At 46.3% G+C, this 16,032-nt stretch overlaps 1 protein-coding gene across 1 annotated transcript in view; it reads right to left on the bottom strand.

Annotated features, from left to right (window-relative positions):
* SLC6A1 (solute carrier family 6 member 1) overlaps nucleotides 1-16,032 on the bottom strand; it is a 153,809-nt gene that overhangs the window by 11,721 nt on the left and 126,056 nt on the right. The window contains exons 11-13 of the mRNA XM_090021898.1: nucleotides 12,884-13,015; nucleotides 11,487-11,589; nucleotides 9,482-9,582 (exon numbers count right to left, since the gene is read on the bottom strand). Of these exons, the coding sequence (XP_089878024.1) occupies nucleotides 9,482-9,582; nucleotides 11,487-11,589; nucleotides 12,884-13,015 (336 nt within the window). The remainder of the gene's footprint in view (nucleotides 1-9,481; nucleotides 9,583-11,486; nucleotides 11,590-12,883; nucleotides 13,016-16,032) is intronic.

Genomic DNA, 16,032 nt, shown 5'->3' with positions numbered 1-16,032 from the left:
TACTAAATCAATGTGCAGTAACACATGCTACTGCCCAGCAGAACCAGCACATGACTACTTAGTGGTGCTTACTGCACTGTAGCCTAATACTACTGCACAGTAGTGTTTTGTCATGGTTTTTACCTGGCACACTGCTGCACAATGTTATTAGGCTGCTGCGTAGTTAGCATCTTGTGTAGATGCACCGTGAGTGCAATGAAAAAGAATAGTTTGGTACAAACAGTGAGAAATATCATTCAATGTTAGTTAATTAAAAGTCTTTAACTTGTAAGGTGTTAATTATACCATAAATAGCAACCCGGCCACATATTAAAGCCAATTTGTGGCGTGATAATATGGCATGAATAATGAGCCACAAGAGTAGTCCACATATAATGTGTAACATCTTTATGGCTCTTCTGCATCTTAAATTGAATGTCTGGCATGTCAGGGCTGACCCGTGAGAGATTCTGACACTCAGCTCAGCATAGGGATCCATTATGGGGCAGTCCCAGGGTCCAAGACACCATGTCCCTTACCCAGTGTCCCCTACACTGCCCCAGCTGAACAGCCATTTTTTTTCAGTTCCTGGGGCATTGTGGAAGTGGCATCTCAGGAGTGGGAAGTTTCTTTCCTCAGCTGGAGACACCACTTTACAGTGAGAGGTATGGGGAGCTAGGAGCTCCCAGCTGTCTGTGCTCTGCACCATGGGTACCAGGGCATAGAGGCATTAAAGATCATGTTCACAGCAGGACTGCAGATGTGTTTTCTCAAACTTCCTGTGGCTCAGACCCAGACAGCAGGTAGAACAGATTCCCTGGTCTCTCGTTTCCCCACCAGGAGCTTTAAACCCTGTTCCCATATCTGACTAGACTGTGGTGGATCAGAGAGTCGTAGAAGGTTTAAAGTCCCCAGTGGGGGAAGCCCATCAGCTCTAGACTGCACCAGAGCCAATTCAAATACATGGTAAGGTCCTGGGGCTGGAGGTAATAATTAGCTGATTGATGGCCCTGGCGGGACTTGCACTGCCAACTAGTAATTGCATGATTGCTATCTGATCCCTGATCCCAAGAACTGCATGTCCTGCCATGTTTATGTGATATGGCTGGAGATATGATTGTTGAGATCAAGGATCAAATCCCATCACACCATTAAAAGAATGTATGCCAGGGGCCAGAAAGACAGGATTTCCTGAACCAGATCAGCCTGCCTTAAGCATTACTTTCAACTGAGTTCAGATTTACAACCACATGGATGCATCTACATGAGATGTTACTGCGCAGTAGCAATGAGCTCATTGCTACTGCATCAGTGGCGGTCCCTTGACATTGAGAATGGTGTATCATCAGGCTAGATGGGTCGTCAGGTGACTGAGGAGCCTGATTCTGGATGCACACATTCTTTGGCAATAGGGGCATTTCGTTGCATGGGAAGGGGGATTTGCATCCCTGGGTTGGTGTCCCTCTCCTTCTTCTGCCACCACCATTCCACCTCAGTATTGAGTTGTTGGGCCTCAGTGGATGAGGTGACACCACACTCAATGGTCAACAGCTTGCTCCTCCCAGCCTCTGTGCTTGAGGGTGACCTTGAGTGTGTATTTGTACCATTTACTTTGGCTGCCCTTTGAGTGTTGGCTAACAGAGAGCTGGGAGAAGAGAATCTGGTGGGGGTGGTGGTTCTCAGACATCTGGACACAATGGACCATCTAGTGGAGTTGATTTTCAAGAGTGAGGCTTCAATACTGTGGGTGCAGCTTCATGGAGGACACTCACACGGGTCCAGCGGTCCTCCCATTTGATAACCAGGATTCAATGCAAGCACCACTGGTGAATGCTCTCAAGGGTCTTAGCATGGCATTGATAGATGGTCCAAGCTTCATTGCAGTAGAGGAGGGCGGTCAGCATAACAGCCTTATAAAGCAGGACCTTCATCAACTTCTGAAGATCTCTATTTTCAAGGATACATTGTCGAAGCTTGAAGAAGGCAGCACTGGTGCAGCTGACCTGGTGCTGGACTTCTTCACTGATGGTAGCCTGTTGAGAAAGGTGGCTGCCAAGATATGGAAAGTGCTCCACGTATTCCAGAGCCTCCCTGTCTATGTAGATAGCACAAGGGATGTTCAGCTGGCTCAGGCAGGGAGGAAGTGTTGGTGGAGAACCTTCATCTTCAACACATTTAAGGACAGGCTAAGTCTCTTACATGATGCACTGAAGAGACCTAGGGTTACTTGGACATCCTGTGAAGAGTGAGCCATCACACAGCAATCATCTGCAAACCGAAGGTCACATATGTCCTTGGTAGTGAGTTTCACTTTTGCCCAGAAGATGGAAAAGCTTCCCATCCAGTTGATATTGGATATTGATGCCAGATGGTAGATCATCTTGGATGAGGTGGATGATGACTGTTAGATAGATGGTGGACACGGTGGGGGGTGATCACACAATTTTGTCTGGATGCAGAAGGTGTCAGTTTCAGATCTTCCACTCAGGACAGTGGTGGTCATATTATCATGCAGGAGTCTCAGCATGGTCACCAACTTCATCAGGCAGCCAAGGCTGAGGATGGTCCACAAAGCTTCACTATTTAGGGAATCAAATGCCTTGGCCAAGTCAGTGAAGGTGAGGAACAGTTCTTAATTCTGCTTCCAACATTTTTCTTGGATCTGCCTGGCAATGAAAACCATGTCCTCAGTGCCCCGAAATGGTTGGAAGCCACACTAGGCTTCTGGAAGGATCTCCTTGGTGATGGGATGAAGGTGGTTCAGGAGGATGAGGGCCAGGATCTTACCCACAATGGACAGGAGGGAAATAACCCTGTAGTTCCCACAGTCAGATTTGTCCCCCTTCTTATAGATAGTTACATTCTTGAGATCCCTGGGAATGTCCTTTTCATGCCAAAGGTGGAGGATAAGCAGGTGGAGTCACAATGTGAGCTGGAAGCCACCAGCATGGTAGACCTCTGTGGGTATACCATCTGTCCCACAGGCTTTGCTGTTTTCATCTGTTGGATGGCCCACTTCAGCTCTGATGGCTGATGGATCACCAAAGAAATCCACCACAAGCCACTGTGGGATGGCTTGGAGGGTCTCCTCTCATACAGTGGACTCCTGGTTAAGGAGAAGTTCAAAATGATCCTTCCAATGCAGACAAATGGCATCATCGTCCTTGAGGAGCTGGGAGCCATCCTGTGATCAGAGGAGGTTTTGTCCAATGGAGCAGGGTCTGTAGTTTGTCTTGATAGCCTGGAAAAATTTACATATGTCATGCTGGTTGGTGTAGTTCTGGATCACGTGCTCTTTCTCCACCCACAAATTGTTCTTCATGTCACAGAGGTGTCACTGGACCTTAGCCTTCAGCTGCTGGTACGCTGCCATCTTTTGCTGAGTTCATGGATGGCTTTGACAGGCAATGAAGCCTGCACACTTCTGCTTGAGGAGACTGCAAATCTGAGCATCACTGGCATCAAACCAGTCCTGGTTCCTTTTGTGATGTGAACTCAATAGTCTGGGTACAGGTGTCTTGGACAGCAGACTTGAGTTGATCCCAGTGTACCTGAATGGATACATCATCAGCAGTTGGGACTTACTCTAGTGCACTATACAACTGGGCCTGGAACTCCTCCCACTGTCCAGGGTCCTTCAGAGCTGCAATGTTCAGCTGTCTCCAGGTGCCCTTCTGGGTCTTCCAGTGTCTTGGCACCAGGTGGATGTCAATCACTGAGCACACAAGTCAATGGTCCATCCAGCTGTCTTCAGATCCCTTCATGGCCCTCATGATGAGCACATCCTTCAGATCTCTACCTTGGACTATAATATAGTCCAAGAGTCACCAGTGCTCTGACCTCTGATGCCTCCACATGGTCTTGAGCTGGTCTTTCTGGCAGAAGATAGTGTTTGTCATGATCAGGCTGTGTTGGGTGAATTTGTTCAGGAGCAGCATACCATTGGCATTGGCCTTCCCCATGTCATTCTTGCCGATAGTTGAGCTCCAGATTTTGTGGTCATGTCCAGCCTGGGCATTGAAGTCACCCAGGAGAATGGCCTTGTCATCCCTGGGGATGGAAGCAAGGTCATTGTCAAGATCAGAGTAGAACCTTTCCTTGACTTCTTTATTGGAATCCAGAGTCAAAACATATGCACTGATGAAAGTGATGCACTCGTTTCAGCTATGGTGCAGGCAAAGGGTCATCAGATTTTCACTGACACCTGAAGGGAGTTCTGGGAGCACATCAGCGATCTTGTTCTTGATGGTGAAACCAACTACATGGATATGGGGGTCATGATCTCGTTTCCCTTTGCAGAAGGTGTACCCTCAGCTGACATCCCTCAGCTGTCTCTCCCTAGAGAGCTGGGTTTCACTGAGAGCAGCTATGTTTCATAGTTTCATAGTTTCTAGGGTCAGAAGGGACCTAGGCAGATCATCAAGTCCAATCCCCTGCCATGGCAGGAACAAGTACTGGGTCAAACGACCCCAGAAAGGTGTTCATCTTGCCTCCTCTTAAAGACCCCCAGGGTAGAAGCCGGAACCACTTTGCTTGGAAGTTGGTTCCAGATCCTAGCCGCCCTGACAGTGAAGTAGTGCCTCCTGATGTCTAATCTGAATTTACCCTCTGCCAGCTTGTGACCATTATTACTAGTCACTCCTGGTAGTGCTTGGGGGAACAGAGACTCCCCCAGTGCCTGCTGGTCCCCTCTGAGTAGTTTGTAACAGGCCTCTAGATCCCCCTCAGCCTTCTCTTGTGGAGGCTTAATAGGTTCAGGTCCCTGAGCCTCTCCTCGTAGGTCCTGCCCTGCTGCCCCCTGATCATGCGAGTGGCCCTCCTCTGGACCCTCTCCATGTTGTCCACATCCCTCGAAGTGCGGCGCCCAGAACTGGATACAGTACTCCAGCTGTGGCCTGACTAGTGCCGCATAGAGGGGGAGGATCACCTCCTTGGATCTGCTTGAGATGCATCTGTGGATGCATGACTAGGTATGGCTGCCCTTCCTGACTGCATCCCACCCTGCTGGCCCATGTTCATCTTGGTATCAGTGATGACTCCAAGATCCTTTTCTGCCTCTGCACTGATGAGAAGGGAGTTCCCCAGCTTGTAGGTATGCTTCTAGTTCTTCCTCCCCAGCACTTGTCAGTGTTGAAACCCATCCAATTCTCATCCACCCACCCCTGTAACCTGTCTAGGTCCGATTGCAGCCTATTCCTCCCTTCTAGTGTGCCCACATTCCCCCACATCTTAGTGTCATCAGCAAATTTGAACAGGGTGCTTTTTACCCCCTCATCCAAGTTACCGATGAAGATGTTGAACAGTGCGGACCCAAGGACCGAGCTCTGTGGAACCCCACTGCCCACTTCCCTCCAGCTCGAAAATGACCCATGCACACCATGTTGATGTTATGCCTCGCTAACTCCCAAGCCACAATGACGGTTTGACTTACTAGGTTGTTGATGAGCATTCTTACATTCCAGGTTCCAAAGTTTAGCTTTTCCTTATTTTGACTGTAGGACTGGTCACCCCGCTGGGTGCAATTTCCCAGCCAAGAGATAGGACAGCCCATTTTGGGGGCACCTTTTCTAGTCCCCTCCCCACCATGGTGACCAGAGGGTATCCTAAAAGGGGCTGCTCTGTCACAGATGCAGCTGCTAAAGGACACCCCTGTCCTGACACAAGCTTTAATGACCATCGCACATCTGCTGCCTGTGTGCAGATTCTTGGCTGGGGGCTTCTAGGTATCATGGCCCCACCCCCATCACCAATCCTCCATCACCACAGGGCTTCTGGACATGACAGAACCCTGTGCATGGCAAGTTTACTGTGGGGACTCCAGTGCGCAGTCAGGTCCACACAGTCTTGGCAGTTGGTGGCCGGGTTCAGTGGCATGGCGAACCATGATGACTGGGGCCACTTCTCCATTTCACCTTTCTTCTGCCTTCACATCCATTGGGGGCACAGACTTTCTCTGCCTGCTCCACTTTTGAGGACTTCTTAGATCATTCTTTGTCTGGAACCTCCCCCTCAACCTTACCACTATGGGTAGCCCTACCAGGAGCATGAGCTCCCAACGGCATCACTCTCGGGGTCACTGGAACATGCAAGCCTCTCCACCACAACAAGGTGACAATCTTTGGGGAGGTATGCTATTGCACAGTAGTGTTGCTGGACACTAACTGTGATGCAATACTACTGCGCAGTAGCATCTGGAAAAAAAACATGGGGATGCTACTGCACAGTAAATAAGTCATTTAGTACTTGGTTATGCAAGTACTAAATGACCGTGCAGTAAGAACTACACAGTCTTCTGTTCATGTAGACATAGCCCATAATGTCTAAAAGAATTTGGCTTATTTATTTGATACAGGGTTTTCTGCATGCTTAAGGGTAGTGTTCTTACTTTTATCTCCACATATTCAACCCATTTTTTAAGTGCCCAGTCAGGCAGGTAAGCGTGTACCTAATTTTAATCATGTGAGTGGTTATAACAAAGTCAGTGGGACTGCTAACAAGTTTAGAGTCAGGCAGTTACATACCTTGCTGAATTGGTACCTATGGAATTAGTGCAGCTTAGTACTAGTGTGATTTTTTTTCTCTTTGGGAAAGAGATGAAAACAACAACAACTATTTACTTTAATCAATATTTTTAGTAGATAATTTAGAATTTTAATTTAAAAAACAAAACAAAACAAGCTGATCTCTTTTGGTTTTTTGGTTTTCCAATGGAAAACTTTTGGGAAGGAGATATTTTTCCTGAAAATTATCTTTTAAATAAAAAGGCAGGATCACAGTGCATCAACATGTGTGTAGACACCACTAAGATGCTTTTCTGCCTTATTCTAAGTTGGTTTTAACCTGGATCTCACCACTATCTCAGCAGTATCTTTATGCTGAATGTCCACAGATATGTGGAGTTGAAGTGGAAAAGAAAAGAGAGGAAGGGAAAAGAAACAAACAACCAGGCAGGAAGACAAATAGATAAATAAAAGATGGCAGAAATTTTTCTGATTTAGGAAGACCTGACAATGTTCACTAATCACTTTCACCATAATTTAGTCCTTGATTCCCTCTGGTTCAGTTAAACATAAAATTGTTAGACATCCACCAAAAGCCAGGTTGGCACAAGTGGATGCCCTTTAATCACATTTTGTATTTTGGGCACAACGTTGCATCTGATCATTGAAATTCCATTTCTGTCAATGAAATGAAGCCACATGATAACAGCTGAAAACCTGATCCATAGTATTTTACATAGTACTGCCTTTCTATTGTATTTTTCCTTTTCTTTATTTCAAAATTGATGTATTTTTCTACCATGCCCACTAATTCATTTTTTACTGCTTCCTTTTACTTCAGACTTCCTTTTTGTTCACAATTTCTCTTAAATGGAAAATGACCACAGTAATATTTTTGAGTATGCATCAGACCTTGGACCAAGTCTTTTCACTGCTTTCAGGCCCAATGAGTTGATGGTTCATGTGGCGGAGCACCTTTGAGGGCTCTCACAGGCTCCAAGGGGAGCCTGTTGGGGGGGGGGAGCAGCAGAGAAACCTCACCCAGGTACCATTTTAAGGGGGAAGGTATGCAGCAGGGCACTGTTGGTGTCTTCCACTTTAAGATCTGGGCCAAGCAGTCAGCAGGTGCTTGATTGTGGCAGCCATTTTAGATCCCTGGCAGCCTATATAAACACATCCGTTCCCTGCTGGCAGGCAGCAACATTGCCTGGCAGCAAGGTTTCATGTATCATCCTGGAGGTAAGGGCAGAAGCTATAGGGGATGGCTTGGAGGCTCCTGGTCCTGGGCATGCCCTAAAACTGCACCGTGCTGGGAGTGGGTGGCCTGATGGGGCTCTCAGTGGTGCAGGAGCTTGCAGGAATTGCCAGGCCAGTGATCACCCTAGTGAAAGGTGAGAAGGGGCATGTTAACCCTAGCCCTCACCTTCAGGTGGGTTTAAGTAACACTGGAGGTAGTAGGGGCCAGGCACAGCTATGTCCACGTGAGCTTGTGGGGGGTACAAGACCCCAAGGAGGGAGGCATGGCTGCAGCCACCTGAGCCCTGTGGGGTGCAAGACCTTGAGAGACCCTGAGGAAGGAGACTGGGGGCCAGGCATGGCTGAGAGCACCTGAGCCTTGTGAGGGGATAGAACCCCGAGGAAAGATAGTTGGGGCCAGGCACGGCTAAGGCCACCTAAGCCCACCAGGGAGCAAAGCCCCATGATCCCAAGTGAGGGGGGTGGTGTGGAGCCCCAAGGGAGGGGACAGAGATGAGTAGCCCCAGTGAGGGGGCTGCGTGGAGCCTGAGTGAGGGGGCAGATATGAGGAACCACAGTGAAGGGGGGAAAACCAGAGAGCTGAGAGCCCAGGATGTTGATATATATAGAGCACAATGACATGCTGTTCCAGATGGGGAGTGAGAGTCCCTGTGAGACCCTGGAACACCAGTCATGGTGTGAGTTACCCCAGCTCCCACAACCAGGTGGGTAACCCCTAATAGGGACCAGAAGGTGGACCCAAGAGGGTGAAGGGGATAGCGGCACAGGCCTGGTGTAGGATACCCTCAAGTGGTCAAAAGGGCCAGGGGCTCACCATGAGGGGCACCCAGAGCCGAGGCCCTGGGGTCCAGACTAGCCTTGGAGGTAAGGCCAGGGCCTGTGTGGCCAAAGGTCCTGGGGGGACCATGCCCAAGAGGGGAAATGGTTTCAGGGAGCCAGACAGCCCTAATGAAGGCAGAATAAGCTGCCTAAACAGAGGGATCTTAGAGGGGTCCTAATTGGAGGATTCTGAGGCCCAGTGTGGGACTGGTGACATCAACAGCTGGATGCCATCTGCAAGGCATGGGCTGCAGTGTAGGAGAGGTACAGAGCTACAGATAGCACCCCCTGGCATTAGGGCATGAATGGGCAGCTTCCTGCCTTAATTAATCTTAATTAATTAAGAACAAGACCTGGCAGGTGAGTCAGGTGGGGGCATGCCCAAAGGCAAGTGGGGAACCTAGCACTCTGGCTAGGCGGGGAGCCCCACTTTGCCACAGTATAATCTGGTGACAAACCTGGCAACATCTCTCAAAGGGCAGAAGAGCAAATAAGAATAGTTCTGGGAGCTCTGTAACTCTTGTGAAAAAATTTTAGTTTATGGGAAGAGGCATTTCTTGGACATTCTGTATCTTAAGCAGAATGGATATGGGATGCATAAATATGAATTAAATGGTCAAGATGCAGTGCATGAATTTACTTACAAAATTCTGAAAAATTCTAGAATAAATTCCAGAATTAAAAAATCCTTCCTTCCTTTCATTGATTCCAAAATATTAACAGTGTTGGGCCCTGATTCTTCTCTCACTGACGCTGATCTTACACCATTACCTTCAGCTCAGTTATTTTTTTTTTAATTTGTGCAAATTAGAGGAGAGGTTAGCATTTGCATTAATATGCTAGATGGCATGATAACATTGTAGTGCACACTTTGGGTCATTTATATCCTTCAGATAAGTGTAAACATAATAATTTTTATTCCTTACTGCCACAATTATAGGAGTGAAGAATGACCAGCAGAGTTTCCACCAGATGCAAGGTCTGTATCCCACCATCTCTTGGATATTGTCATAAAATCTGTTAACACCTGAAGTAGAGAAATAAAAAAAGATATACAATTAAATTACAAGCTTAACAGGTTTGACATATTAAAAGACATTCTCTGTGCACTGCTAATACTGTTCAGAGTTATCAGCAGGGTATTCTTATCAACGTCTATTTCAGATTTGAACTTTTTGATTAACTAGGCAAGAAAAAATGTCATACAAATCCCACTAACAATATATATATCATTGCTGTTGCACCAGACTAGAAATAAAAGACGACCAGCAACATGAGCCTAAACTGAACATAGGGTATAATTTAAAACATTACATGGGTGTATTATTTACTCTGAAGGTAAGCAACAGCTTCTAGAAGGGCCTAGAAACAGGTCATCTGTATTTCAGCTTCAATAGCTGAATGGCTGGAGCACTCAAACAGGAAGGTAGGGCCCGTGATTCTGGTATTCTGGCCTTTGCCCACGAGGGGTTTGAACTTGTGGTTTTCTGGCTTTCTAACATAGTGCTCAAAATACCACATGAAAGATTAATTTCATAGTTTGTAGGGTCAGAAGGGACCTGAGCAGATCATCAAGTCTGACCCCCTGCCATGGCAGGAAAGAGTACTGGGTCAAATGACCCCAGAAAGGTGTGCATCCAGCCTCCTCTTAAAGACTCCCAGGGTAGGAGCCAGCACCACTTCTCTTGGAAGTTGGTTCCAGATCCTAGCTGCCCTGACTGTGAAGTTGTCTCCTGATGTCTAATTTGAATCTACCCTCTGCCAGCTTGTGACCATTATTTCTAGTCACTCCTGGTAGTGCTTGGGGGAACAGGGACTCCCCCAATGCCTGCTGGTCCCCCCCTGACTAGTTTGTAACAGGCCACTAGATCCCCCTCAGCCTTCTCTTGTGGAGGCTGAATAGATTCAGGTCTCTTAGCTGCTCTTCGTAGGGCCTGCCCTGCTGCCCCCCGATCATGCGGGTGGCCCTCCTCTGGACCCTCTCCATGTTGTCCACATCCCTCTTGAAGTGCGGCGCCCAGAACTGGACACAACACTCCAGCTGTGGCCTGACCAGTGTCTCATAGAGGGGGAGTATCACCTCCTTGAACCTGCTCGAGATGCATCTGTGGATGCATGACTAGGTATGGCTGGCCTTCCTGATTGCATCCCTACACTCCTCAATGATGACTCCAAGATCCTTTTCTGCCTCTAATGAACCCATGTTGGTTGCCCCTAAGCATAACATCCCCCGTGATAATTCTCTCAAAAAGCTTACCCAGGATTGAGGTAAGACTAACTGGCCTATAGTTTCCTGGGTCCTCCTTCCTCCCTTTTTTTGCAGATGGGAACCACGTTGGCCCTCTTCCAGTCCTCTGGCACCACACCAGAGCACCACGAGTTAGGTAGTGCACTTTCAAAAAATGGCCCATGGCAGCCAAGAAAGGGAATATATGGGGCCTGAAGAAAAGGAGTGAGCAAGTGGTTATGAAGCTCAGTGATCATTAACTATTTAGCAAGCCTCAGCATCACTGTCTTGGGGTCAAGATTCCAAGTTTAAAGTGCGGTGTTTCCCAAGTGGGAGCACAAGGAGGACTATTAATTTGTCTTAAGTCTTGTAACATTGAGTAGAACAGTACTGACACACCTTTGAACATGTGGGACTCACACTTCAAAAGAAAATCAAGAAATGCCAAGAGCTGGATTGAAGGAAATCTTTCAAACTCTAAAGTGTCTTTACAAAGAAATATTGAGCCACTCATGGAACACCTCCTTCAGTGGACTGGAACTATATGGAGAGAAATGTCATAGAGTATACCCTGCACTAACATACGCACAGGCAGCTTTCCAGAAACAGGGTCTCAGGCATGGTAGGGAAGTGGAATTGCTAAAAATTTTCACAGGTTTTATAGTTGTACACTACATGCAGTGTAAGGAAAACATATCACATACCATAGCACCAGGATATGGAGATGCATTCAAAGAATACAAGAAACAAGAGACTCATTCCACTGGCAGAGTAATAGTCAAAAAGCTTAAACACATAAATTCCACCCTAGAATATGTAAAAAGAAAATAAAGAAAGAGTTAATGCATTCCCGTAAGATTTATTTTAGAAGTAGCTATACATTTCTCATGCATAATTTTGTAAGTTATGGATCAAGATTATGGCAAAATATTTTAGCTCAGAATACAATTTCACATATATATACTTGCGTGTGTGTGTCTACACACACACACACACACCCCTGATACACATACACACATATCATTAAAGTGTATATGTATAAAACACATATGTAAAATGTTCACATTCATATCATTTACCTCTTCAGAAGTCAATGGTTCCCAAATAATTAGAGTAATGTTGATCTGTGGCTCTGGATCTACTCCTGGTTGACTCTCAGTTCAATATTTTCCCTGTATTTACTTGCAACCCAGAGAAGAAATAATACTTTTTTGTTTCTTAGTCACCCTGGATCTCAAAGAGTTCTATGAACCCTGGACAAGTTACCTGCTTACTTCTTTAGCTTAAATGACAAGTTATGCAGATTTGCATCCTTGGGTGATCTGGCCCAGGGCTGGCCAACTTCTTAGTGGCTGGGAGCTGTTCACCCTGATAGGTTAATGGGGGAAGGAGGAGGATTCATGCTGTAGGGGCCACACCTGCATGAGCCATTTGCCCCCAGGTCCCTTGCTGCACCAGGCATACAGACAGCCCATCCACCCCCACTGCATCTGGTGCATGGGTACTTCTGCCCTCCCCCCATAATGACCACATACATGGGTGTATGGCACAGGTGCCCCAGTTCTACCTTCAGCTCCCTGGGTGTAGGCTCCTGCACTGCACTGTGCTGCACTGGGGCTCTGTACTATGGGGTTCCCTGGTACCACAACCCATGCTGGGTTGCTCTGCCCTGCCCCCTGGTGCAGGACAGGAGGAAGAGAGAGAAGGGGAAGCCAGAGCCTCTGGCTGCTGCTGCTGCTGCTACAGCCTAATGATGAGGGAAGCAGTGGCTGAGTGGGAATACAAGGGTCAAAGACTAATCCTTTGCAGGCCACGGGACAGCCCTGATCTGACCATTCATTAGGGCTCACAACACCCCTTCCATGTAGAAGTAATTTTACATGAGTACTATTTGCTTCCTTATTGAATCTTAATTACAAAGATTATAGGTCCTAGGGGGAAAAAATGTTTATTATCTTCATTCATTACTGTATTTATTTAAAATTTTATAACCTTTGAATTAATCATCTTCAGAGAGAGATTTTTCTCTTCAGCCAGTTAAACATACCTGATTGAAAATATGAGGTGAGCATGCAAGATAAAAACCCTTTACACTCCTTACCTGAGTAATATTGGATAATCCTATTAGATAGGAAACAACACAGACAACGGCAATGAATATTTCTCTTCGATTGCGTAATAACTTTGGAAATTCATCCACCAAGGCTGTTATGAATCCTTCCACAGTGCAGAACTATAAGTAGAGCTCCAGGTTAAACACAATGCAATAAAACTGCATGATTGGATTTAGGGTAAGTCTCCAAAGCACTCAGCATTTTCCTAGAGCCATACTAATTTTGCTGAACACACTGCTGAGCACATCTGAAAAATCCCCGTTTCTGTCTGAAAAGATCCACGTGTAAAATTATTCAGCTGCAACAGTTCTCATAATTTTAAATGATAAATTATCATTCACTTCTTTAAATTAAAGTTATCTTTTTTGTAATGGAAGAAGAGGTGTGTACATCCAAAACCTAGATCCTGAAGGCAATTATTTATGCATTTATTTGAGATTACACACATGCATTAAATTAGATATATGCTTAAAATCTTGCCAGGTTGGTGCTTAAATTATAAAGTTAAGGATGCAGGATTATATCTTTGTCTTGTACAAATAAGCACAGCTCCACTAAATCAATGGAAAAGTGCCAGATTATACCAGTTGATGATCTGGCCTTGGATGTGGAAATTTCAGAAATATTACACACACGGAGTCATTTCCATTATAATTGAACTGCTGAATGCCTGATTAATATTAAAGCACATTCATTTCTAGGAGTGCAATCATGACTTAGCCAATATTGGCAGCTCCTTTATAAATGAAACATTTCACTAAAACTGGTGGAACAGCTGAAAAGAAAATGAAGAAAGCCTGACAGTCTGTAGACATATCTTATTTTATGAAGTGACAGTGTGTCCTTTAGGCTAACAGCATACTGGCCCACTTTATTAGGCCTATTTGTTATATTTGTTTAGTAGGCCTATGTGGGCCTAGCCCACCATATCACTTAGTAGCCCCTTTTAATTGGGGGCTAACAGAGGTAGAGAACAACTGAATATGGGCAACAAAAATGACAAAAAGGTAAGTATAAGTGGGTCAGAGTGTCAAAACAAGTGCACCCTCAGGGGACACCAAGCAGAGCACCCCAGTTACCACCCACCAACTCTCAAACGCAGCTATAGAGCCAGCAGCTACTGTCCAGTGATGCTTTGCCCAGAGACAGGACCAGAGAAAACCCAAGAAAATGGCCGCCCAGTGCCTGGGGACCCTCCCGGCCAAAGCCTCCTTCCTGGTGACATGAATAGCCAGGTTGGCCAGGGCTAGGAGGAGGTTAACCAGGAGGTCCCAGGCTTTGGTGGGGCCATGGATGTGAGGAAAAAAGTGGAGCCAGAACCTCAATAAGTGGTTCTGGAGGAAGAGGTGCAGGGGCTGCAACCTGGTGGACTCCAGGAGCCCCTTTACTAGGAATGTTGCCAGAAGATTGAGGGAAGTGATTATTTCCCCTCTATTCAGCACTGGTGAGGCCACATCTGGAGGACTGTGTCTAGTTTTGCCCCCCTGGCTCTTCCCCTCCCCCCCCCCACACATGGTACAGAAGGATGTGGACAAATTGGAGACAGTGCAGCAGAGAGCAATGAAAATGGTTAGGGGGTTGGGGCATATGACTTAGGAGAAGAAGCTGAGGGAACTGGGCTTCTTTAGTCTGGAAAAGAAAAGACTGAGAAGGGATTTAATAGCATTCTTCAACTAGCTGAAGGGTTGTTCCTAAGAGGATGGACTTAGATTTCTCAGTGGTGGCAGATGACAAACAAAAGAGCAATGGTCTTAACTTGCAGCAATGGAAGTTTAAGCTAGATGTTAGGGGGAAAAAACCCTCACCAGGAGAGTAGCAAAGCACTAGAACAAGCTATTGAGAAAGGTTGTGGAATTTCCATACTTAGAGGGTTTTAAGACCTGGGTAGACAGCCTTGGCTGGGATGATCTAGTTCAGGATGGTCCTTCTTTGAGCATGGGTTTGGACCAGATGACCTCCTGAGGTACCTTCCAATCCTAATTTTCTCTGATTTATAATAATATTACGCTACTTCTTCAGCTGTTACTGTAGCCTAGGGACAAGATCTATCATTAATATTTTGGTCTAATTACTTTCACAGTATTTCTTCCCAGACTGTATGAGATACTTCACTGTTTTTCAGTGAACTTCAATCTTAATGAAAATATACCGATAATAAGATTTAACAGTTACTTATGTTTTGGTGGATTTTGTTGAAATGTGGCTTCCTAGAGAGGGCTGAAGTAATTTTGGTTATCAAGAAAATGAAGTGTTTTGTTCTTATTAGTAATGACTAGTCAAATGTTAGCTATATATAAGCAGTAGGTGTATGTGAAACAAGTCCTATTCCATTTGGATTCAGCCCGTATCAGGGACAGTGATTTGACTCATTGATTCAGATCACTGTCCCCAATTCGATTCGGCCAAATCCAAAGATTTGATCCTGATTCAGAGAATCAACAATTCGACCATAGACATGGCTTTAAAAGGTTTTTAATATATACAATGTACCAGTGTGGCTCACGATCACTGTGATGGTGGGGTGGATGAAGCGTTGCACAGGAGCACAGGGGACCCCCCCACATGCTTGGCGGTGAACCCAGAAGTAGACTGGAAGTACTTCCAGTCCATTTTCAGGTCTGCTGGGGAGCATGCGCATCCCCTCTCCTTTTGCCTCCCTGGCTTGGCAATCAACCACGGAGAAAGCCCATGTGCCCCCCACCCCAGACCCAGGAGGCACCAGTTGCCGAGCTGAGGAGGTACAGGGGTGGGGGGTGCGCAGTCCCCCCACCCCTGCTGAGCTGAGGAGGTGGGGGGTGGGGAAGTGCTTCTGGTCCGCTTCCAGGTCTACTGCTGAGCATGCTGGGGAGCTCCCCACAGTCTTGTAGGATGCTCCATCCACCTCATCATCTCAGCATCCTGCATTCTGTACCTGCAGTTACTAACTCTGGGTTTTTTTGTGGAAAGGAAAGTAGCTTAGTTCCAATTGGTTATCCTGTTTCTACTGGTCCCTTACCCCTGCTAGCTACCCCATTGCACTAGATGTGCTCCTGTACCCAGGGATATCTTGATGTGGGATATACTATATTCACTCAATTGAAAGATGACTTTTCCCTCCCATTTAACGTGGGGAGGAGAGAAGCCCCTCATCTTACAA

This window comes from Crocodylus siamensis, chromosome 11 (genome assembly GCF_052110815.1).
Source record: "Crocodylus siamensis isolate JL-2025a chromosome 11, ASM5211081v1, whole genome shotgun sequence".
Classification (NCBI taxonomy): Eukaryota; Metazoa; Chordata; order Crocodylia; family Crocodylidae; genus Crocodylus; species Crocodylus siamensis.
Note: the sequence above shows the minus strand (reverse complement) of the source record. Positions and strands in the feature narration are given on the sequence as shown.